Raw genomic sequence first — 24,504 nt, 5'->3', positions numbered from 1 at the left:
CTAGTTTTAAACTAATGTAGATCAAGGACCCAAATCTATTTATTATTGACAACAAAACTAAAGCAATCAGTTTCATAGTTCCAGAATGTTTAGGGTGCAGACCTTTAAAAACTATGAATAATTCATACTTGGACATAAAACCAAAACTGCTGTGTAAAATTTTATTTTATTTTTTTACTTTTACTGTATTGACAATTTTATGCACAAATATTTTAGCGTAAAAATAGAAAATAATTGTTTCATGTAAAATTACCAAAACATTCAACACAAAAGGAAATACATAATTTTAGAGCACATGTCCTTGAAGAGTAAAAATGTATGCAAACCCTCTATTTTACAAAAATTTGGGAATATACGATCTATATTATTCTTCTGACAGCCACACAATGCCATTTCACATATAATATTCCATACCCTTGTACTGAAGACCTCAAATTAGTCACAGATTGTCCCTCACAAGAAATACAACAAAATATTTCTAACTTATTTTATCCTTTCCGTGGTTCTGTTATAAGCAAGGCTTAACATACATCAGCACTATAAACTGGAACAAATGTAACAAGTGCAGCAAACTTCTAAAAGAAATACAATGAAAATTCAAAATTCTGGAAAAAAAATCAATGTATATAAAAGAGAGGCCATATGCCATGTTCCTTACTATGGCTTATTCTAGAATATGCATAGCTGAGAGAATATAATAGCATTAACTAATTTGTGATCAGAGTAATCTGACTCAAACAGATTTATAAATATGAATGAGTAATCTGAGCTATGTTGCTTGTTATGCAGTAACAATCCTAAATCTTATATTGGCATAGAAAGAGTGATGCTAAAACAAAATATGAATTCTTAATAATATATTTCAAATGAACAATTCTTTATAATTATTGTACAGATTGCGGAAGAAAAAGGAAAAATATAATATAGAATTTAAACTATTTTGTATTCATTACACATCAGAGTGAATTGGATTTAACTGGCCACAAGATTACATGCTTTCTTTGCCCAAAATGATCCTTAAACACTACAATATATCCCTGTATGTTTTTTTAGTAACTTGAAAATGAGTAAATAAAACCATGAATTATACCTTAGAAACTGGTGGAGCTGTTAAAGTAACAGCATCTATAAGATTAGGGTCCTTAGAACTAAGCCATGTTGTATGATCATTGCTTCTTATGAAAGATGATATTCAACTAAGTTAATTGTTGATAAAGGATAAATATTCTGTTCAACTTGGCTACATTTTTGATTAAGTAAACCATAACTTTTAATGGCCTTAATTCATAATATTTATACCAAACTAACCAAGAGTAATAAATATACCCTTGAATGTGTTTCCCAGATTTTATAAGTTAACAAAAAAACAAAAAACAGGCGCAAACAGTGCACTATTGTCAGCATTTCTGGATTTCAACTGGGTATAATTTTTAAAAATATTTTAAATTTACAGGACTATTGGGGTTTTTTTTCAATATTTTTTTTTATTTCCAAAGCATTAAAACAAAGCTTGGAAACCAAGTAATTTAAAGAAAGTATTTTTTGACACAGCCATTTATATAACTTAGGGAAATCAAACTCCATTCTTTAATTCTGTTACTCAACAAGAAGGGGTTTCTTTCTGTGATTAACTTAAGTCTTCAGTTGAAAAATAATTACAGTGCAAGTATAAAAGCAGAAACAGCTGATATACTCTGCAGTGTAGATTAAACAAAGCAAATTTATTCTTTGGATGAGAGACAAATTTCAAGTTTTTAATTCCTAAAATAAAAATGTGGAAATCCTTTTTGTGCCAGACATTAAGCTTAACAAAATTTCTCAAGATAGTTAAGCATTTTCTCCTCAAATACACATTTATCTACAGATATCAAAATACTCATAATTGGCTTATTGGCATTAAATTTGGATTTCTCTTTTCAGCAGTTACTTTTCTTCTTGCTAAGGGGCAAAGAAAACACCTTTATATCAATTTTTTCTTACAATCTGTCATGCTTAAAGTTATGAGGATAGCTCTAACAAGCTGTTCTAATTTTAGAAATTAACACAGCATCTGAAAAAGTGCAGACACCATTTTTTTTAAAAAAAATCTGACTGTTCTATATGTGAATGCTTTAAGCTCTGAAAAAAATAAGCAATGTAGCACAACATAATACCAACAGATCTTCAATTTGCTTATAATTCCCAAACTCTTTGCTACAACCTGTATGAACCTGTGGAGTGCCCTTAACATTCATGAAACACATTTTTAAGTGAAAAAGGCCCTAATTTATGAGCGTTCCTTGTAGAAAATCATGCATCATATTGAATTGCCAATTAATAGATGCAGTTCTAATTTTAAAACCAGAAACTGCTAAGTGTAAAAGAATGTTGTCAAGCTTTTAGGTCCTAGTCCTCAGTTCTCTTTTTCTGTTTGCAGAGATGCTGTAGCCAATGCAACTGCTGTGACCGGTTGTGTAATCCCATGCAGTTGCATCTTTGCCAGTTTCTTTTGTTCACATTCTGTCACCAACCGATTCAGTTCAGCTGCACTGTACCCAATGAGAGTCTTCAAGTCACATACAAACTTGTATACAAACCTTTTGCCTTGTACTTTGCAGATCATGTCACCATCGTAGTAATACCTTCATTGAGGAAAGGAAATGCAACAAGACAAATGGAAAGTGACTAAACCTGGCCCATTTTTTAAATTTGTAAAATTTGTGTTTTGCAATAAAATGGATTCTTTTTTTCTGTGATTCCCTCAAAATCTGTGCCAATTCAGAAACTATAAAGCAGTGAGAGTTGCAGGTGGCACAAAACATTAAGAGACGTTCACCCATATCATGTTAGATAATTTCCATTTCGGTTAAATTTGAGCTTAATCAGCCTTTATAACTGCCCAAACTTCCTGCATATTCACTATCACTATTGAATTATTAAATAATGTTTCAGCTAAAACATACATCAAAACACAGACTGCATGATTCAAATAGCCTATGATATTTCTGTGCATCCTCATATGTACTGGCACCATGAAAGACTCCGCTAAAGGCCACTAAAACATCCTTAAACTGGTAAAAAGAAAGATGGTTCCCAAACTATTTTTAAGAAATATGTGGCCCTTTCTGTGAGGCTTTGTTTTAACTGAGGGAAATCATGTCAAAATTAGTTCTGATTGAAGCATCTTGTAAGCAAGTTCGCAGGCAAGTAAATAAATGTTTGAAACAAACATATAAGGAGTATCTTCATAATGAACGACAGAATGTGAAGCTTTTTAGTTGAAAGAAATATAAAAGGATTTTCCAATATTAGGAACATATTTTCCTATTGTCATAGTGTAATTTGAAACTATACAGGATACCAATTGAAGAGGGAAGATTGAAAACTCCACTGAAGATAGAAATAAGTATTTTATTACAGAATACATTATTTTAAACATCAATTTTTATGTGGATACCTGTGTCTTCTGGAACGACTTTTCTCCAGAAGTCCAAAAGGTTTTCCCACACTGTGCTGGGCTTTAGGAAAGCCTTTTTTTAAGGAGGCTGTATGGCAGAGTGGTTTATGATGTGCCTTTTGACTTATAGTGTTTAACTGATTTTCTGTTTTCTCAACATGGGTATTAATCATTTCTCTATCCTTGGTTTTTATTTTAATCTTAGTTATTTTTTTAAGCTACTCCATTGATTAAAAAGGGTAGTCTTGAAGGACAGATCAACTATCAAGACCAGAATCAGATGAACAAGACTTGAATCCAACAGAAGAAAGGAATTTGTGAAAAAGCCTAACAGCCCCTTCTCCCAATTCTCATGAAAATAAAATAGAGGAAAAGTAGCAAAGAAAGCTTTGCTGAAAAGTCAGCTCCAACAAATTCCTCCGCTGCTTCAACTATTTTGATGTTAATTAATCATTTAATTTTGAGAATTGAATCCAATATACTTTTTTCTGCATTTTATGTTGTTGCGTAGATTATAAGACTCTAGATGGGGCCTATAAACTTTTATGGAACATGTCTGTTGTTCTAGAACTTTCAGCTGAAAAGCAATGTAACAATGCTATAAAATCAATCAAGTTAACTTACCGTAAAGCACGACTGAGTTTTTCATAATTCATTGTAGGCTTATTTTTACGTTGTCCCCACTTTTGGGCAACTAGTTCTGGTTGATTTAGTTTAAACTCTCCTTCGTCACCAACCCATGAAATGCAATCTCGGGCATCTTTATCAGTCAGAAGCTCAAGCAAGAATTGCCATAACTGGATCTGACCATTGTTTCCTATTATCATTAATATGCAAATAAATACATTAAGTATTTCATTGATTATAAAGTTAAGACAAGCAGAATAAAATAGTAAAGATAAAGTTTAGCTAACTGTATGCAGTTAATCCTTACATACCAACCACAACTGGAACTGGCAACTCTGTTGCTAAACAATGCAATCAGTGAAATGTTATGTGATCACTCCAAAATTACATCAGTTATAGCTGCAGTCACTAAGCAAATCACCTGTGGTCATTAAGCATGATATCACATGAATATGATTGCTTCCTTCCAGTGTTCCTACTGACTTTGCTTGTTGGAAGCCAGCTGTGAAGGCTGGTGAATAGCATGAATAGTAATCATGTCACTGGATCACATGTGACCATCATAAAATATGCTGATTGCTAAGTGCATAAATCACAAATCTGTAGGGATGGGATGGTAACTAGAACTTTGAGGGCCAGTCATATATCTCCTTGTTTGCACCATGATAATTTTGAACAATTACTGAAAGAGCAATCAGTAAGGAAGGACTATTTATAATCTATTTAAAAGAAGCAACTAATGTAACAATAGAAACTCTTCATCAAAATTTAAGATCAACTAAAATGTCAATGAAGAGAATAAGCTTTTTACTTATTAAAATTCTACAAGTTAGAATTCAAGTATAAAATATGCCTAAATGTTTTTACAATTTATATCAGCTTTCCATAATTTGGACATGCTCCACAAACTACAATTCTCTCGCATCACCATTGCTAAAATCATAGAAATAGAAGATTGAGCTTGCTCAATTAAAATATTTCTTAATTCAAAAGCTAAACATTAATTCTAATGAATACTATTTGTGAAGTCCTGCATTCCAATCCCAATTTAGTTACTTAAGAAAGGGGTTTAGCGCAGCTTGTATCCATTCATGATTGTAACCAATCATGAAAGTTCATACATTTTAATAAAATTTGTTAGTTGGGAAGGTGCCACCAGACTCCTGATTTTCTTGTTACCATAGATAAACATGGCTCTGCTACATTTTCTATAGTATATAGTATCAAGGAAATTCTTGAAGAGACAACAAACTTAAACATAAATTTAGTGAGAAATATAATTAAACATCCTTGGGATTGAAATTTTCTGAAAGAGTTACTAACTGTTTTTATCTAGATAATGGTAGTGAGACTTTCAAACACTTTTTGAGGGGAAGCATTAAAGTACAATAAAAATAAAAAGTTCATAATTTATAAATAACTCAGTTCTTCTTAAACATATGCTTTCTCTTTATTGGAGAGAATATTTAATTTATCAATGAAATATTCATAGAAAATTAAAATACAAGAGTGAAAAAATATAAAGTGTGCCTTTATATAGTTTTATATTTCCAGAGATTGTATTTCATTTCTAGATTTTCACAAACGCCTGGCAACATAGGGATTTTCCTTTAACTTCAAAATCATTGTTTTTCTTTACAATAATAATTAAAATATTTGGTTTAATAAAAAAAAATACCTGTTCTGTTACCAGGTGAACTTCTATCTTCCCCTGAAATCCTTGGAGCTCTTTGTACTTTTGCTGCCTTTGTACTACTATTAATTACTTTAATGGTGGTTGGAGTAGAAGACTGAACTGAAGCTGGAATAATCTGCACAGCTAGAGGACAAAGCATCAATCAATTTACAAATAACAAAATATATTATATTGCCATTTCCAACCATAACAGAGACAATCTCTCAAGATATTAAATTTTTTAGATAGGCAATGCATAATGTTCTGCTTAATGTGAGGCAATTATAAAAGGAATATATAATGAATCAGTAACATAATGCTTTATACTAGAAGCATTATTTCTTAACACTTTTATCTGTAACCTGTTCTTTGCATGTAAACTAAAAATGGAACTTAAATAGAAACATTTATGAGAAAATACAAAGTGGATTTTAAGTCAGCTTAACTCCTGATGACTCTTGGCCCTACTGAAAATCTATTACTGATATTATTACTGGGCTGCCTGATGTGAATGGGAGTTGGAGGCATTGTTTTGTAGTGGTTCTGCTCTTGAGTAAGTAGTTTCAATTTGTATTCATGGAGAAATAGAACTAAAGGCCTTGCTAACTCCAATGTGAGCTCTTAGCTTTTCGCAAAATATATCCTATTTTCCCAACAACTCAGAGGTTAATTAATTAGGTAAACTTCTTACTTCAACTGAGCTGATGACAAATACTAGCTCTGTAACATCCAAGGTCAAATTAAAGATTGAAGAAACACCTGAACCTGTACCTGGAGGCTGTTGGTTCTGTATTTGGCAATAGGCTCAAAAAATACCCTTTGCAATTATTTTTTGGGGAGGGATATAAATCAAATATCAATCATCTATGTTGTTCAGCAGAGTAGCATAATTTTAGTTCAAATATAATTACATATCTGCAGAATGGACTTTTCTCAGTAAAATAATAATAATTTTAATTTAATTTAATTTAATTGTACTTTAAATTACAGATTTAACTTCATAAAAGTTGTTTTTTGTTTTTATAGCTTAAATCTCTAATTTAAGTATTTTTCTTTCGGAAGTATTCGAAGAATGACAACTTACGTTGATCAATAGTAACTGTTGCTATTTCTCCAGAGTGTTCCTGGCTGGCTAGTACATCTGCAATAGATAATAAAGACAAAATTTTGCTATTAAGAAAATGTTATTGCAGTTAATAAACAAGGAAAATGAAGGAAAATATAAAAAAGGATATGAGAATTTTATGTACAGTATTATAAACTGAAGATAGGACAAAATAGATTTTGTTTTGTTTGAAGCCAGAAGAATTCATTATTCTGTGTGTTCTGGAAAACTGTTTCAGATCAACCATGGTTTGGTAGGACTGAAACCCCAATATTTTAATTGTTCTCTTTTAGACAAAAAAAAGAAAGAAAATCTAGATAGACCAAACAGGACAAGGTTGGGATGCATTACTCCCTCTAACTCCCTCTAAAGCTCTGAGTGGCAAATTTCACTAGTCTTCCTTCCCAACTTTCCCTTTCCTATTTTCTCAGGCAATATCCCAGCACAGATATTCCACCATACCCCTGCCCCCTTATTTTCAGCACTTTTACTCATCATCTCAGCTACCACCAGAGCCACACCCAAGGTAACAGCACAGGATATCCCACTGCTCTATATGCCCCTCCCTCTTATCAGCATCTTCCCATAGCTATTACTGTGTATACTCCATAATACATATTCTAAAAGTCTGATCATTCCCCAGTATCACAGTGCCTGTCCTTTCTCTTCAGCTGCTACTGATATCCCAGGAGAGTAAATCCTACCAGCCAACTTGCCCATCATTTTTTTTCAAGGGCCTTCCCATTCTCAACTTAAGAGTGTTCTTGGCTTTTTTCTTGATTCCATCATCACCACCACTGCTACAAGAGTGAACTCCATTTTACTCAAGAACAAAGCAACCACTTCATTCTATGCATGGATCAAATAACCCGAAACCAGCTGTTCTATATCTGTAACATTTTGTATATCCTACTATAAATATACACAGTAAACCAAAGTATTTTTCTTTATGTATCTATTATATGAATTACATTATAAATTCTGTAAGACAACTTCATTTCATACTTTTTCTTTAAATTCCCAATTTTTTTCATCAGTTAACTTCTACTATTGAAAATGTTTAATTATGAATGGATATGTTTTTGTTATAAGTAACACTGAGGGGGAGATGTGTTCATTTAATTTTGGTTGAGGAAGTGGATATTAGCTAGATTCCCAATCATATCTACATGTCAAATAACATTTAGTCAGGTGACTAGCTTAATGTTTATTTGATACAGGACAGCCATCTTTAGGCATCAGAGGCAAGCATTCTTTACGGAACAGAATTTGCTTGGGTATCCGAACACAGCGTGCGCACAATGACTTTTGGGAAGTCCTCACAAAAAGTGACACTATGATCTACTCCTTCTTGCAACAGCAGTAATTGTATGCTTGGTGATTGTGAATGGATTAGATTTGCAGGTTTTGCCATTATATATTTTCTATTTTATGAACTGTGGTAGCTATTGTTTTATTGCAAAGCTTACTATATGTTTTAAATTCAATTTGCAATGGATGGATAATACTGCTTAAAGTTAATTTCACCTGGAACAGCAAGCAAGCAAGCAAGCAAGCAAATACCGGTATATAAAACATTGGGTATCAGTAGCATTGTACAAAATTGTGCATTTTTATTTAATATCTGCTTATTTTTTAGAGGCAGACTATAATCTTTTAAAAATTATACAAAATTGTTTTATTAAATAGAAAAACATAAGCATTGACATTTCAATAGTATTATTAAAATAATTGTACTGTTTCATAGTATCCATATCTTTCAAATGATGCTAAATTCTTTTTTCTGCTAAAAACTGAAAGGATAGAAATGGATTATAATTTCACATAGCCAAATAGCATTTAAATTCACATTTCATACATACATTCTGAGAACTAGAATATCCACAATGTAAAACATTTTATTTGTTTACTTTTTAAAAATCACACTTGCTTAAGAAAACACATTTTCTTACATACATTTTCGAAGAAGTTCCAGATGGCTCCATAGGATTTCTCCCCGAGGGACTCTTTGGAAGAAATCTTCTTGGCTGAGGCTACACAGTTCTCTTCCCGGAATGCTGAGTGTATTGAGGTCAATGTCTGTCATGCTAAATTCCTTCATCACCCATACAACCCAATGCAGTACCTGATCAGTTGACCATTGTACTGGATCTAGGAAAATACAAAGAATTCATTTTCCCAATGCTGAAATATGACATATTCTATATGATGTACATTCTGCAAAAACAATTAAGTCATAATAAAATTCCATTAGTAAATAGTAATCGCAGAAGCAACTGAGAATTAGACTCAAATCTAATACATCATTAATTAAAATTGCAATTTCTTTCAGAATCATTTGGAATTCATCACCTGTATTGATGATGTTCCTCCCCTGTATGATGTACAGGGGAGGAACGCTCACCATATTTTTCGGAGTATAAGATGTACCTTTTTTACTCAAAAAACAGGCTGAAAATCTGGGTGTGTCTTATACATCGAATACAGCATTTTTTGCCTCCTGAAACCCCGCCCCTTCACCAAAATGGCCGTGAATAGCCTTATGGAGGCTTTAAGAGACCTCCTGGGGGCTGGGGAAGGTAGAAATGAGCGAAAAGCAAGCCATTTTTTGCTCAATTTTGCCCCCCCCCCCCAGCTCCCAGGAGCATTTTATAAGTCTCCATAAGGCTATGCATGCAATTTTTTTGACAAAAAAATGGGCCCATTTTCATGAAAAACGGGCTGTTTTGGGGAGGTTTGCAGAGTGCAAAAACTCCCCCCACCCTTTAGAAAGCTATTTAACTGATTGATAAGAATTACATTGATCAAGTGCTGTGCCAGCAGAAACAAAGTCTTAGGTGCTGCAGATTGTCAGAGATTTCCTTCTCCAGCATATTTCATTTCTCTCTCTCTCTTCCCCTCTATCTACCTACGTACCTACCTACCTACTCTCTCTACTATATTTCTCTCTCTCCCCCTCCCTCCCCCCCTCTCCTCTATCTACCAACCTACTACTCTCTCTCTCTCTCCCTACCTATCTACTGTATTTCCACTCTTAATAATAAGTTCCACTCTTCTACCATAATGTACCAACCTGGACTTTGCAGTAGTAGTTGAGGGATTTTATAGAAATAAATTTCCCATAACACAGATGGTTCATGTTTTAGACATGGTCTAAAATGGCATGTTCTAGAAAGTTTACTTCTAGATAACTACTAAACTAGATGACCCTATCATGTTCTGGGAAAATGAGATGTATGGAGCAATGGATTTTGTACAACCCTAATTCTTATCATTTAATTATACAATGTCTTACCATAGGGTATTCCTAAGCGTTCTTGTTCTTTACGGTACCCTTCCAATGCTGCAGCCCATCGAGTTACTTGTTCTGATGTTTCATCAGATATGGTAGTAATATGTTTAGTTCCATCTAATGTTATTACTTGAGTTTCTTCAACAAGGTGTGCTTCAGTTTCAGTGTGATGGGCATCTGGATCAATTACTACCTCAACTGTTTCGACAGGTTTTACAATTTCAAGGATGTTTAACTTTGGGTCCATTCCTATATACACAAAAAGAAAGTGAATGAATATACAAAAATAATATTTATAAATAATGAAACAGTACGGTACCTAAATATAATATTAACAGAATGAACAGAATTATTACTTAGATCGCCTCTTCAAAGGCATTTAGTTTTAAAAATCATATGCGGAAAAAAGTTTAGCCTTTATTCTCTACAATGGTATTTTCTTTATGGAATATATGTGAAATATTCCTATTTGAACTAATTAATTAGCAAAGGATTTCATTTCAGTTTTTTCAAACGTATATTGTATCTCTCATGAAACAAGGAAAGGGAAAGCAAGTGAGAGAAAAAGTAATGATGCCCCATGATATTTTCATAAGCTGCCCGTATCTATCCCAGCTCTCCATTATGAAACTTAGGAATTATTAGGAACTGGTGCCAAAGGTATTTTCCTGTTTCCTCTTCGCTACCTTATCATTCTATTCTACCTTTTCACATTTAAAGTCTACTTTGATAATTTGTAATAATTTACCTTGCCTCGATATTACTTGGACACTAAGCTGCACAGTTCCATCTGTTTTGACACCTTGATCAAACAGACTACGGTCTGGATCCAGCTTGATAACGAAAGGAGATTTAGAAAAATGTTGAAGTTAGCAATTCATAACTATCAATGTGAACGTTTCTTTAAAATTTCAAAGAAGTATTGACTTTACAAATACAGATAGATAGATAAATGATACACAAACTTAAACAACCTACTACATTATATGGCAATATCACAAAGAATCAGTTAGCATCATATTTAACATCAAAATCATTGCAAATCAAAATAGTTCCCTCCCTGCACCCCACCCCAGGATAGAATAATCTTTGTTTTGGAGGTTTGTTGAAAATACCATTTATACCGCATAATACCATACTGCTTATTCTATATAAGCAAGATGTTCTTTAAATAAAAAGACAACTTTCTGCTCTCCTCCTTTAGATAAACAAAAACATGTGATTCATCTGAATAAATCAAAATTCTGTAGGTTTTTTTCTGATGTATTCATAACCAAACAATGGCTTGTTGTGCATCCTAGAACAATCTGTTTCCACCATCCAAGCCAAAACTTTCCTCTACATGCACTACTACATTCCACAAACTTTAGTATTTCACATTTAAAGTAGCTTATTTGCTATAATTTAGCTTTCTCATACTCATACTTGACCTTATTTTCTATTTTATTATATATACTTTCCTTTCTTACATTAACTTTCCTTTCCTTTAAATAATTCAAAAACTCTTATATAAAACTAGCTTGATAAATGTAGTGGATATGAGAGTGGAAACATAAGTAGAATGCTTGGGAAAAAAGAACATATTGTATAAAAGAAATGTAAACGAACTATATTTGACTAAATCTATATTGATTTACTACTAAATCTAACTCTAAAACTGATTCTTATTTACAACTCTAACAATTTGTGCTTATACCTGTATATCTTGGAGACAGATTTCATGGGCTTCTAAGGAACATTGAAGTCTTGGTTCTAGTAGTTTCTTTAAGTTTCCAACTGGTTCATTGATATCAATAGCCTGACTTACAAATTCTGCAGTAGTGTAAGTCTGTTCAACAATGCTGAAAGGAAAGAATTAAAAAATGATCCACTGTATTTTAAACATTTTTTTCTAAAATAGATTTTTAATTTGTTAGCCTAAACTGATTTGAACATTTTTTTAAAGTTCAATAATATTGTACCTGTACAACAGGTACAGGTAGATAATTCATATGTAAACACCTAAATCAATGTCACTGCCAAATATTAAACGATTGATGACATTTAATGAAACTATTTTATTTTGAATTCTGAAATCCACTAAAGTAGGTGTGAGACAAAAACCACAACAATAATTTGAGTACCAGACCTAAATGGAGCTTTTTTCATATAAAAATTCATTTTAATTAATTGCAAGATTTTGGAATTTATGATAATTTGGGAAAGGGGTGCAGTCTTTTGGCAAATCACCTAGAGATTTAGCATGATATCATTAAATGTTTCTGTTATTTCTACACCCCTATAAAGAATCTTCAAAATAGACTAGGATGTGATTAAGGCAACAGTGATTCAAAAGTCACATAAGAAGGAACAAGAGACTTCTAAGACACAAGTACATTACATACATACTGGCAGATGATTAGCAACAGTAATCCACAAAATTCTTAAGTAGTATTTTAATACTACGGTAATGAAGAACTTTAGGACACTGAACTAACATCTGTAAAACAATGTTTCTCCTACCACTAAATATTTCTTTCAATTATTTTGTAAGTAATATGTACTCTGGTTTTAAAGTCCTGTTCATGTGATATTTTTTTTTCAATTTTATAAACCTAATCCTATTCCCAAAATAATAATGAGGTAGAAAAAAGCATCTGTTGCTTCAACTTGTTGCAAGCATCAAAAGTTCTTTGAACAGTAATAACAAATTTATGCTTTCTATCCTTCATTTAAAAAAAACCTCATACATTTACATCTTTAAAGTCAAGAAACAATTATTTCCATAATTGAAATGAAAACATTTTTTCAAATGGATTTGACCTTCCTTTATTAATCAGAAAGACAGCTATAAAAATAATCATGTATGGAGGCCCATGTAATCTTTCTATATACCTTTCTTCAGTGCACTCTTGTTTTTCAGTTCCATCAATTTCTATTTCTATTAGTTCTTCTGCTTCTCTTTTAGTCATGGTTGAAATATTTCAAGAGATAGCCTGTAAATTCAAACATAACAAGTACTTGTAGTCCACATGTGTTAAAATAAAAATGATTGTATGTAACATGCATTTTTACTATTTCATAGAATCTGAAAAAAGGTATACAGTAGCATAAAGAATGCATGTTAGAAATAAAGTTTGTTGAGTACTACTATGAAGCAATAATGGTTATTCCATTACAACTAAAAATGCTGCTTTAAGTTGTTGACAAGTGCTATATACATACACTTGAGCATTTTTAAAGAACTTTTTTTGCCCTTCAAACCTGAAGTGCTGCACAGCCTTTGAAATCACTTAGACAGTAAACAAATCAAATACACCATATTTTAAAAACCTCATATATTCTGTATTTATTCTTAAGAAGATATTACAGCACTGCCTCTTTTAGAAGTCTTGCACAGGTAGTCCTTGAGTTATGACAATTGAGCCCAAATTTCTGTTGCTAAGCAAGACATGTTAAGTGAATTTTGCTCCATTTTATGACCTTTCTTGCCACAGATTTCAATCATGTAACTATGGAGACTTTGCAATATCCATGTGAAAAATGGCCATCACTCATTTGTTTCATTGCCGTTGTAACTTTCAATGGTCATTAAATGGACTGTTGTAAGTCGAGGATTACCTGTAGTTTTAACAGCTGATGTTAACCATACCTTATACTAAGTTTATTTTCCATCTTTTTCCATCACTTTCTGAAACATGCAGTATGTTATATTCACTCTAGTCCAAGAAATTCATACAGCTTACTAGAATGTTGTAGCTTAAAAGAGTTACCTTTAGTTTGCATACATTTGCCAATTAAAATAGGCATTTTAAAAGGTAGGGCTATACCCTTCAATTTCAAAGACAAAATGGTGCTTTAGAACATTAAACTACAGCAGTCTGCAGTTGTTTAAACTAAATACATCTCTCCCTTTATCAACCTCTCTCAGTGTATGTAACATGCTCAGTGTACATAATATGCTGGCTAAAATATAACTGGCTAGTTTATGATTCAGTGTACCAGGAGAACTCAACCATTTTAAGTCATGAGGCTGCTACAACATCTTTAAGGTGCTCTTGGGAGCCTAATGAAATTGGAAGCTTTGGAGTTGAAAAGTTGAACATTTTAAATTAAAAACAAGGGGATGTTATTTTGCTCCTTACAGTGAAGAATTCAATTGGTTAGCTAATTATTGTAGTCATGCTGATCAGGAAATAGTAAGAGAGGATAAAACTCAAATTCAGACATTATTTTTTCCCTCTATATCTATATCCTGCTTTACCTGGTATTTCTAAAGAGAAATAAAAATAATAATTAGTTGCTCCCAAATCAGTTCTTCATCCTTTATTAAATTGAAGTTTTCTTTAAAAAAAAGATTACCCCTACATATGCATGCAATAAGAACTTAAACAAAAAAAGTAGTTTACAGGTAGTCCATGATTTATGATCACAATTGAGGCCATACTTTATATTGCTAAGTCAGGTGAGTTTTGCTCCATTTTATGACTGTTCTTGCCACATGTTATGTGAATCACTGCAGTTTATACATTAGTAACACGGTTGTTAAATGAATGTGGCTTCCCCATTGGTTTTACTTCTCAGATCGCAAAAGGAGATCACATGACCTTGGGAAACACAGCAACGGTCATAAATATGAATCAGTTGCCAAGCATCTGAATGCAAATCACGTGACCATGGGGATGCTCCAATGGTCGTAAGTGTGAAAAACGATCATGTCATTTTTTCAGTGCAGTTGTAACTTCAAACGGTCACTAAATAGATTTTTGTAAGTCGAGGACTACCTGTATTTCTATTGGGTCTCATCAAAATTACAGGTAACAACTGCACTGAAGAAACAAAGCTGTACTTTCCTTGTCGCCAAAACATTACAAGAAATGATAAATATAAACCCTTCTTTGTCATAATAATACATTTCATTTATCCCTTGTTCTTGTTTTCAAAGCGGCCTTACTGCACTTTAAACAGGATGTACAGTGCCCATATACTTACGGTACTTACAACATAACTTTTGCTACCAACTACGGCTATCCACCAGACGCCCCTTGTTCCTCACTGAAACAATTACACATCGATTTTGACAAAATATATACGGCTACAGCAGTTGAACGTAACTAAAATAAGCGACGTCAAGACTAAGAAAACTGTATTGACGACCATGATGTGGAGGGGCGTTTTAAGCAGGGAGATGGCGAAAAAGCGTTTAAAATTGAGGGAGGGAAAAGGGGCTGCCGAATTCATTTTGCAATCTGTTGTCAGAGACCCTCTCCGGGACCCAACATTGTCAGATAAAAGAAAAAAAAAACATGTATATCAACCTATCCCTGTATAGAGGGGGAAAAGGCGCCTGCCAAAGGGACTTGGCTTTCGGCGGGAGTCCCGAGGCCTCTTTTTCCAATGTCCAAAAGAGGAGACGAACAGGACACAGGGATCCTTCTCGCCCCATGATTCGAGGGGGGTGGGAGGCAAAATCTTGCCAAGACGAACAGGCACCAAGGGGGGGGGGGATCCTTCCCCCGGTCCAGGCCTTCTTCCGTCACCCGCGGCGGCGCCTCCTTGTTGTTTGAACTCGAAACGGAAATGAGACTCGCGCCGCGCGGAGCAGAAACGGAAACAAAACACAAGAAGTGAGGAGGCCACGAGACCCCCCTCCCGCCCGGATACAGCGCGAGGCGCTTTCCTCTTCCCCCTCCCGCTCACTTTCCTCCGAGCCTCGCGCCCCGGAGTTCCCGCTTGAAGACTCACCAGCCGCCGCCGCCACCTCACGGTCTCCGTCACAAAAACAATCCAGCCCCGCTGCGACTGGAGCAGCGCCGCTGCTTTCTCTTTTCCGCCGTGGCAGCTACGACGGTTCAACCAAGAAGCTCCTGTTTTCCCTGACAGTCCTGGCGGCGAAAGGGAATCGGGGCGGGGGGGAAACCCTTAGAGGACTCCCAACTCTGGCGGTCGGTCGGTCGGCTAGGCCTGCGCGCGGGGCCCTGGCGGGGGAAAAGCGCAGATACACGATCCCCCCCACCCCGCGCGCCAAGGGCAAAAACTACGATTCCCAGCGCCCCTTGCGAGCCCGCCTAGAGGTACTATAGTAAAATTCAAAGTATTTTTATAAGCGCCACTTTAAATCGGAAGTGAATCCTTCTGCTTCCGGTAGGCATACTGGCCATCGGTTAAAGAGTTTTTTCCGAGTTTTTAATGACCTTTCCTCATTAGAAAAGAGCCGGAAAGGAATTTCGACTAGCTACACTTAGAGAGAAGGTAAAAGTAAGCCATGCTTAGATAAGCAAGTAATCAGAAACGGGCGGTCTTAAAACAAAATTCCCGAAACCCATTGCGACTTTCGGCGTCGGGGCGGGGCCATTTGACTGCAGGCTCCAGGAAGGTGACCGATCGTGGTGGGCTCCTTGAGGAGTGGAGACGGGTAAAAGGAGGCTGAAAAAGCAGTCATCTCTGAAGGATTTCGGCTTTAGGTAGTTTGATCCCATTTCTCTCCCCCCCCCCCCATCACATTGTTCCAAATCGTCTCCCTGGATATTCTGGCTTCTAAATAGTCCGTAGAATGATAAGTGGCTGCAGTTAGCGACAGGTAAACCGCTAAATTCGTCCATTCCGAAGCCGGTGGGTCAATTTGGCCAGATTGTGGGGATCGTGAAAATAATATCCGGTGCCTCAGAGGGGATCACATTAGGGAAAAGTAGGATTGGGGAATGCGAAATAGGTTGCTATGGTGGGTTGAACTTCCCGAGAGCTGGACAGGAGGAGTTTTCTGAGCAGCAGCTTCTTTGGCAGACAAGGCCGATGCCAACTGAGGAGACCGTAGGCTTGGGCATGATGCCCTCAGCTGCTTTTCTTCTGACGCAATATAGCAACCGCTATCCTTTCTACCTTTACTAGACCCGTTTTTGTTTTTAATTCGGTGGTGGAGGATGAAGTGAATGTTATTGCCGCTCCCACCCCCTCTCCACACACTTCCCACACAAATGAATGGATGTCTGTTACACAAAACCGACTACTGTAGTAACAATACTCTGATCTTGATAATAGAATGGGCCTCAAAAGCTATTCATTTATGGCAACTATTAGCTCCCCTGTAAATCCTTCCTTGATCTTGCCCGTAATCCAAATCCCTCAAACAGCTTCGAGTCTAAAGTATTAATGCTTCTGTAATGAGCAGTCTTCCAGAACATTTTATTAATTGCTGATAGAGTTTGGTATTGATTCTATCAACAAAATGAGTCATTTAAATAGTTGTTTATGTAGAAATATTTTTGTATAAGGAGATGTCTGATGGAGAGGCAACCTGACTTTTATTCCTATAAATTAGAATAATTTAAAGTGACTTTTCGTAAAATTGAGCAAAAATCAGAATGCAAAAAATACAAAAATTAAATGAGTGAATGGGAAGTGACCTCTTCATCCAGGGCTTTACTGCAAGTTGGTATTATTGAAATATTTATATTGTATTTATACTTATGGGTGTGGTTTTTGTTGGTGATATTTTTATCTCTGTAGTTGATTGTCTAGTTTTTCTTTCTTTCTTTTTTTTTTAAATTGTTAGCTGCCCAGAGTCACTTGTTAGAGACAGGCAACATGTACACTAAATAAATAAATATGAGCATTAGTATCACTGGGCTGTATTCCAAACTTGGCAGGTGACCTATTCAAAAAGTCAGGTTTATATAAATAGTTCTCAACTTATGACCACAATTGGAACTAGAATTTCTATTTCAGCCATTAAATAAATCACCATGGTTGTTAAGCAAATCCAGGTTCCCAAGTAGGTTGTTTTTTGATAGGAATTAGCAAAAAAGGTTGTAAATTGTGATGTTACTGTAGGATGCTACAAGTAGTCACAAATGTGAGCTAGTTGCAACACATCTGAATTGCGATCACATGACTGCAGGGGTGTGATGGTCATAAATGCAGTACAGGTCATATATTAACTTTTCCAAGGCCATTGTATCTTTGAATCATCATTAAACAGTCATAAGTCAAGAACTACCTGTACTACTGCTGTAAAACACAATCCATAGATGGGACCAAATGGCTCTGAGAAATAGTATTCTAGAATACATGAATGGCAAAGGGAAGACACATTATCTCTGGGCATCACAAGATGATATTGTTTAAATGAAGGGATTTAGGGATACCATCCTGTGAGATCATTTAAGACAAGCGGAGAAAGGTTAAGTCCTTAAGTCATGTAGCTTGATAGATTAAAACCAGTTCAATGAATTGTATCTAGAAACTCACTGGATATTACACAGTTACTCTGACAAGACAAAGCAAAATTGTTACATAAGCAATACAAAGATGTATTCATAATTGATTATGAGGCCACACTATGAATCTGCTGAAGCTTCAGAATGGTCTTCATTGGTGGCCACATGTACAGTTGCAGTTATCTGAGAAAAAGATACTTAGACATGAGCATCCCAGGAAAGGGCGCAATGGCATAGGACAAGACCATTCTGGCCATCATTGAATAGGACACTATATAATGAAATAGTGGCAGTCTGAAATTATTTGCCAGGTTTATCTATAGCTTTTTTCTACTTGGATTTTAAGAGGTTAGCAATGAAACAAATAAAATGAAACAAAACATTAAAATCAAAAGCCGATCATTAGTATACTGAAGGAAAATATTGTGATGTAATGACGGCAAAATTCATAATAATTTTGAAGTGACAATTTGGAAGATCCTTCTTGTGGAGTGAGTTTAAATGCGAAGCAGGATTCCCAACATATCTCAGACTAGTATAGTGATCATATCAAAGTAAATAATTTGCATTTCAGGTGTGATATGTTTTGTCTTTCTAGGTGAACATTTCGCAAATTTATCATGATTCTTCAACAGCTCTTTAGATTTTCTTCCATTTTCCGTTCAGCCCTATCTGTCCAATTGCGTAGAAATATTGGCTTTTCTGCCATCGCCTTTAATAAAGCAAAGGAACTTGATCCTGTACAGAAGCTGTTCTTGGACAAGATTAGAGAATATAAAACCAAGAGCCAGTAAGTTAATCATCAGTTAATTTATATGAACAACTACTTTTACTATTCACACTTCCTGCAAGTTATTTTATAGTATTATTTAAATGTCAGGTGTATGTGTTTTATTAAGGGATAGTATAATGACTTTATTTGTTACTATTTTTTGATGAAACCCATGGATTGAAAGATCCTGGGATTATGTATTTAATTTTATATAGATTAAGTTATATAAGAGTTCTATAATACACTTTCTCTCTCCATCTACTTGCCCTTGAATGAGATAACGCACACCATCCCTTTGTGATCTCCCACCCAGAGAGTCTGAGACTAATAAATAAATTGAAAGATGGAAAAACTTCCAGGTAAAGGAATAAGTGTGTTTTTGACTCAGTTGTTTAATTGGGTTCTCTTTGTCTAATTTGAGGACTTGTATGGAGAATACATTGCATTTCAAGACATATTTATGCAGAAATATTGAAAGTTGAAAACGGTTAACTAACTTTTAAGCACTGTTATAAATCTGTATCCCAATGCTGTACAATGCACATATATGCACATACAATGACCTAAAGCTCCTGGATATTGTCCAATGTAAATTTTGGAAGCATTCTTTCAGGTTCCATTTTGTATTTCAAACATTCTAATTCTCATGGAAACAGGAGTGATCCCTTTGGAATAAGTAGCATAAGTTTGTTGTCTATTTTATTGGTTTAAACTTCTGTTTTTTATTGGCTGACTAATTCTTGATTTTGTATCAAGATGTGACATAAATATCACAGCTGACCTGTGCCGTGGGGCCTATTTATTCATTCTTGGCTACTTCTAGGCCTAAAGACCAGGGTGGATTTGATTTAAATCAAATTGATTTAAATCACTAGTAAAAAGGCTTGATTTAAATCAACTTGATTTAAATCACAAATTTTAAAGAGCAACTATCACCTCTGTCCCACAGCAGCTCCTCTGATCCGCTGTTGACTCACTGACAATCCCAATATTGCAGAATATACAGCAGCCTCATGCTACATAATTAAGCTCCATTTCATGCTGAATAAACTAAATTAATAATATATCTTAAATAGAAAACTATCTTTAGATAAATTTTTATTCCAAAAGCATTTTATTAAAATAAATTTGATTTTTTAAAAAATCTCGATTTAAATTTTAAAAATCTGATTTTTTAAAATTACTTTTTAAATTGATTTTTATTCACCCTGCTAAAGACAGCAAAAGCTGAGATTTGCCAAAGGGTCCATGATGTTGCTCTTTAGAAAAGCACTATAAGCAACTTACAAGGGTGGGTTCCTTTTTGGAAACCATTAGAAAGTTCTTTTATTCTCTTGCCTAAATTTTATCAATTTTGTTTTGCTTTTTTATATTTTTATCTTTTTGTTTAATATATGTGTAAATTTTAATTGGTAGAATTGTATGGTTTTATTATTCTTATTGTTTTTGAGCTTTTGTATGTTGTTTTGGGATTATACAGTGGATATAAAAAGTTGACACACCCCTGTTAAAAAGTCAGGTTTTTGAGATGAAGAAAAAAAATCAGACAAAAATAAATCACTGCAGATTTTTTTTCTACCTTTATTATAAGAACCCAGACTAGAATCCAGTTGAAAATCTGGGAGGTAACCTGAAGAGGGCTGTGCACAGGAAATGCTTCACAATCTGTTAGATTTCAAGGACTTTTTTAAAGAAGAATGGACAGAGATTCCCAAGGCTAGATGTACCATGCTGATAGGCTCCTATTCCAAAAGACTGAATGCTGACAAAAAATCAAGTGCTTCAAGAAGTATAAAGATGTGCACATCTATGCTACCACATTGTAAGATTTTTATTATCATCTTCCCCCTAAAAGATTTCAAGTTGCTTTTCAGTTGAATTGTACAGTTTATATGTTATATTAAAGGTTAAAAAAATCTGAAGTGATTTATCTTGATCTGATTTTTTTACACTTATAACACCTAACATTTTAATGGGTGTGTAGATTTTCTAGCTCTAATATAGTTAGTTTGTTGGTCATTGACCATAAATGGCAAAACTGGTGAATTAATATATGATAGTGCATGTGTTATTAATGCACTTCATGAAGAGAGGATAAATCCTGGGATTCTTCATACATGACCTACTAATGGACTGCTTCAACAATGGTAGCAGGAACAATTGAGCAGGAAATGTTAGATTTAATGTCAGCTTGCATCTTAAGTTATGTTTCCCCCCAAATAGTATTGAAGTACAACACTGTAGTCATACATAACAGGTTATATCTTCTGTAATTTTTCTAGCACTAGCAAGCTTTGCCAAATAGTAAACTATTCATTGTAGCTTAGATTTATTTTCTGTTCACCTATGCTGTAATGTTACTAAATTTCCTCCAAAACTCTTTCTTCCCTAATGTAATCGTCCATTTTCAGGCAAATTGAGCAGGTACAGGGTATCTGCAGCAAATGAAGCAGATTGCAGCAAATGAAGCAGATTGGCCATGGAACGGGTGTCTCTTTCACAATATGTTGCTTTATGATAGACATGGCTACTCCCAAAATGTGGTGTAGTAAAATACAAACTAGTAAAGGATATTCTCTGCCAGAGTATTTTATCAGGTTCCCATTTTTTTTAAATTGATGCATATAACTGTATAGATGCAAATACTGTACTTTCAAAAGAAGTCTGTAGCCACCCAGTGTTGTCCAAGAATAAAGTGGAGAGTGGTGGAGGCATACTAGAAAATGAAATTGAGGCTGCAATTTTTCTTGTAAGCATTCTATTTTAAAATTAAAATTGTGGAGCAGGAAATCTAGTATATTCCAAAGCAGGCCTGGGGATTTTATGGACCGCAGGCCACATCCAGCCTTTTGACTATACTTATTTGACCTGCAGAAACAGCTGAAACAAGAAGGGTCCTTTCACAATAGGCCCAGTTTCTGATGTGGCCTCTTTGGGAAATTTTATTGCCCACTCTTGCTCCTAAGAGAAATGTGTAGGCACATTGATTCCAATAGGTGCCAAACACGTCAATGGGTTACAAGTTGGAAACCCAATATATTATGTCCGGCCTAAGATTGTTCTGCAAGTATATTGGTGACTGATAATTCAATTTAGAATTTCCTGATTAATCAATTTGTTAATGGTATTTTCCTATGGCTTTTTTCTCATAATTTAGCAGTAATGCAGCAAATGATCTGAAAGCTATTATGAATATGTTTATGTATTATAAATCTGGTAATCAGTTGTCATTCTGTTTGTGTTTAAAGTAAATAAATTGTAGATTCCCAAAAATTAATTTGGAATTCTCATACAGAGATCTTTTTAAAAATATGTTACCAGGTTTTTTTTATTTCTTTGGAAAATAACAGTTCTTGTATTTTTAGAAAAACTGGTGGCCCTGTTGATGTTGGTTCAGAATATGAGAAAGAGCTGAATGACCAAACTGAGAAACTCACACGGTTATATGGCGGAGGAGACATGACCAAATTTCCGGAGTTCAAATTTGAACGTAAGGTTTTAGAAATGTGCCCATTACAGGTAGTCCTCGATTTACAATCATTTCTAACAGCACCGAAAAAAGTCACTTAAGATCAATCATCACGCTTATGACCTTACAGCATCCCCATGGTGATCAAAATTTGGACACTAGCAAACCAGCATGTATTTATAACCGTTGCAGCACCCTGGGGTCATGTGTGACTTTCCCAGGTAGATTTTATCTGGGTCACCGGGAAAAGCTGGATTTGCTTAACATCCGTGTGATTCACTTAGCAAAGCCTTGCTTAGCAACAGAAATTCTGTTACTCATTGTGCTTGTAAATCAAGGATTACTTGTATTAATATATAATGTAATTAAAATCCGAAGTTTACTGATGGTTATAATATAATTACAGGCAATAGATTATGTGCAGCATTTCTGATTGAGGCAAAAATGTGCTTCAGGGTGCAAACACTTTTCTACTACTCCTTAAAGCACCTGTACCTTTTCCTATATGGTTTCCTTGGTTTCTACCTTCCATGGCTGCTATATTATCTCATTAGAAGATGTTTCACTATGGCTGAGAGAGAAAGTGATTGGCCGAAAAACACTCAGCTAGCTTTTATGCCTAAGGTAGAACTCATAGTCTCCTGCGTTCTGGTCTGATGCCTTAACCACCACACCAAACTGGCTTTTTATTCAGACTTAGCAGGCAGTAATTAATACATTTGAATTCTAAATGTAGTTTACTGGTTCTGAATTGTTTTAAAACAATTCAATCACCAGATTGTAATTTCAATACATTTATGAAACATATCCAAATATTAATACTAAAATGAAATTGTAGAAGCCCACGTTTTCATATTCTTGGCACAATGATAATCTGTTCTGTTTTCAATAATATCTATACACATTCACAGTTGGTATTTTTGTGTTAATATTTATATCAGCTACAATCAATGTAAGTTTTTTCATTGTTATTATACTTTATGAAACTTCCTAAAATTCCCTTTTGTTATTTTAGATAATAGCTTTACAAAGAAACAACAAGCTTTATTTTTGCATAATTCAATTTCAGTGATTCGTACCTCTAGTATGAAAAAATTAGAATCCAATGTTGCTTTTTGATGTTGATTACTTGAACATTTTTATGCCATGGTATATCACAAGGAAATGCTGCATTTATTTGCTCTTATACAAAAAAAAATGTGTGTTGAGCAGTCTGACTTTATGTCTGGTACATGACAATGGGAATCAAATTAGAAAATTATTTTCAAAATAAACTAACAAGATTTTTTTTCTATTCTCAACAGAACCCAAATTTGATGAAGTTCAGAAGTGATGTGATCACGTGTATAGGAAACATTAGGTTGGACATGTTGAGTTAGTCTGCAATTATAACTTAAATAAACAGTTCAATGCTAACAGTGTGCACTGGTGTTTTGAATTAAATTATACATATAGATTCTTTTTCATCCAATATGCTTGTAAAAGCATATTACTAAATATTTCATTACAAATTAATACAATACAATAGCAGAGTTGGAAGGGACCTTGGAGGTCTTTTAGTCCAACCCCCTGACTAGGCAGGAAACCCTATGCCGTTACAGACAAATGGCTATCCAACATCTTCTTAAGACTTCCAGTGCTGGGGCATTCACAACTTCTGGCGGCAACTTGTTCCACTGATTAATTGTTCTAACTGCCAGGAAATATTTCCTCAGTTCTAAGTTGCTTCTCTCCTTGATTAGTTTCTACCAATTGCTTCTTGTTCTATTCTCAGGTGCCTTGGAGAATAGTTTGACTCCCTCTTCTTTGTGGCAACCCCTGAGATATTGGAACACTGCTATCATGTCTCCCCTAGTCCTTCTTTTCATTAAACTAGACATACCCAGTTCCTGCAACCATTCTTCATATGTTTTAGTCTCCAGTCCCTAATCAT

The 24,504-nt window shown here is 34.6% G+C and overlaps 2 protein-coding genes across 6 annotated transcripts; one reads left to right on the top strand and one right to left on the bottom strand.

The window, feature by feature from the left end:
• Positions 1 to 147: 147 nt before the first annotated feature.
• Positions 148 to 16,123, bottom strand: GABPA (GA binding protein transcription factor subunit alpha). 2 transcript variants are annotated; one of them, XM_014057212.2, is made up of 10 exons: positions 15,860 to 16,123; positions 13,010 to 13,110; positions 11,832 to 11,976; positions 10,884 to 10,968; positions 10,139 to 10,384; positions 8,800 to 8,994; positions 6,823 to 6,879; positions 5,742 to 5,882; positions 4,061 to 4,253; positions 148 to 2,621 (listed from the first exon to the last, which is right to left on the bottom strand). In XM_014057212.2, exons 2-10 carry the CDS (start codon positions 13,084 to 13,086, stop codon positions 2,393 to 2,395), a joined length of 1,368 nt encoding a protein of 455 aa, XP_013912687.1. In that variant the 5' UTR covers positions 13,087 to 13,110; positions 15,860 to 16,123; the 3' UTR covers positions 148 to 2,392. The 2 variants fall into 2 exon arrangements, with proteins under 2 accessions (XP_013912687.1, XP_013912690.1); XM_014057215.2 differs by lacking the exon at positions 15,860 to 16,123 and adding an exon at positions 15,116 to 15,681.
• A 104-nt stretch (positions 16,124 to 16,227) lies between these two features.
• Positions 16,228 to 23,987, top strand: ATP5PF (ATP synthase peripheral stalk subunit F6). Of its 4 annotated transcripts, none has more exons than XM_014057217.2 (4): positions 16,228 to 16,366; positions 18,929 to 19,120; positions 22,468 to 22,592; positions 23,876 to 23,987. In XM_014057217.2, the coding sequence occupies exons 2-4, from the start codon at positions 18,951 to 18,953 to the stop codon at positions 23,902 to 23,904; spliced, it is 324 nt and encodes a 107-aa protein (XP_013912692.1). In that variant the 5' UTR covers positions 16,228 to 16,366; positions 18,929 to 18,950; the 3' UTR covers positions 23,905 to 23,987. The 4 variants fall into 4 exon arrangements, with proteins under 4 accessions (XP_013912692.1, XP_087577687.1, XP_013912691.1 ...); XM_087721561.1 differs by having other exon boundaries at positions 16,261 to 16,372; XM_014057216.2 differs by lacking the exon at positions 16,228 to 16,366 and adding an exon at positions 16,422 to 16,578.
• Positions 23,988 to 24,504: the final 517 nt, after the last annotated feature.

The sequence above is a fragment of the Thamnophis sirtalis genome, unplaced genomic scaffold (genome assembly GCF_051295495.1).
Source record: "Thamnophis sirtalis isolate CommonGarterSnake01/CBP01778 unplaced genomic scaffold, rThaSir2_p1.2 scaffold_8, whole genome shotgun sequence".
Taxonomy (NCBI): domain Eukaryota; kingdom Metazoa; phylum Chordata; class Lepidosauria; order Squamata; family Natricidae; genus Thamnophis; species Thamnophis sirtalis.
Note: the sequence above shows the minus strand (reverse complement) of the source record. Positions and strands in the feature narration are given on the sequence as shown.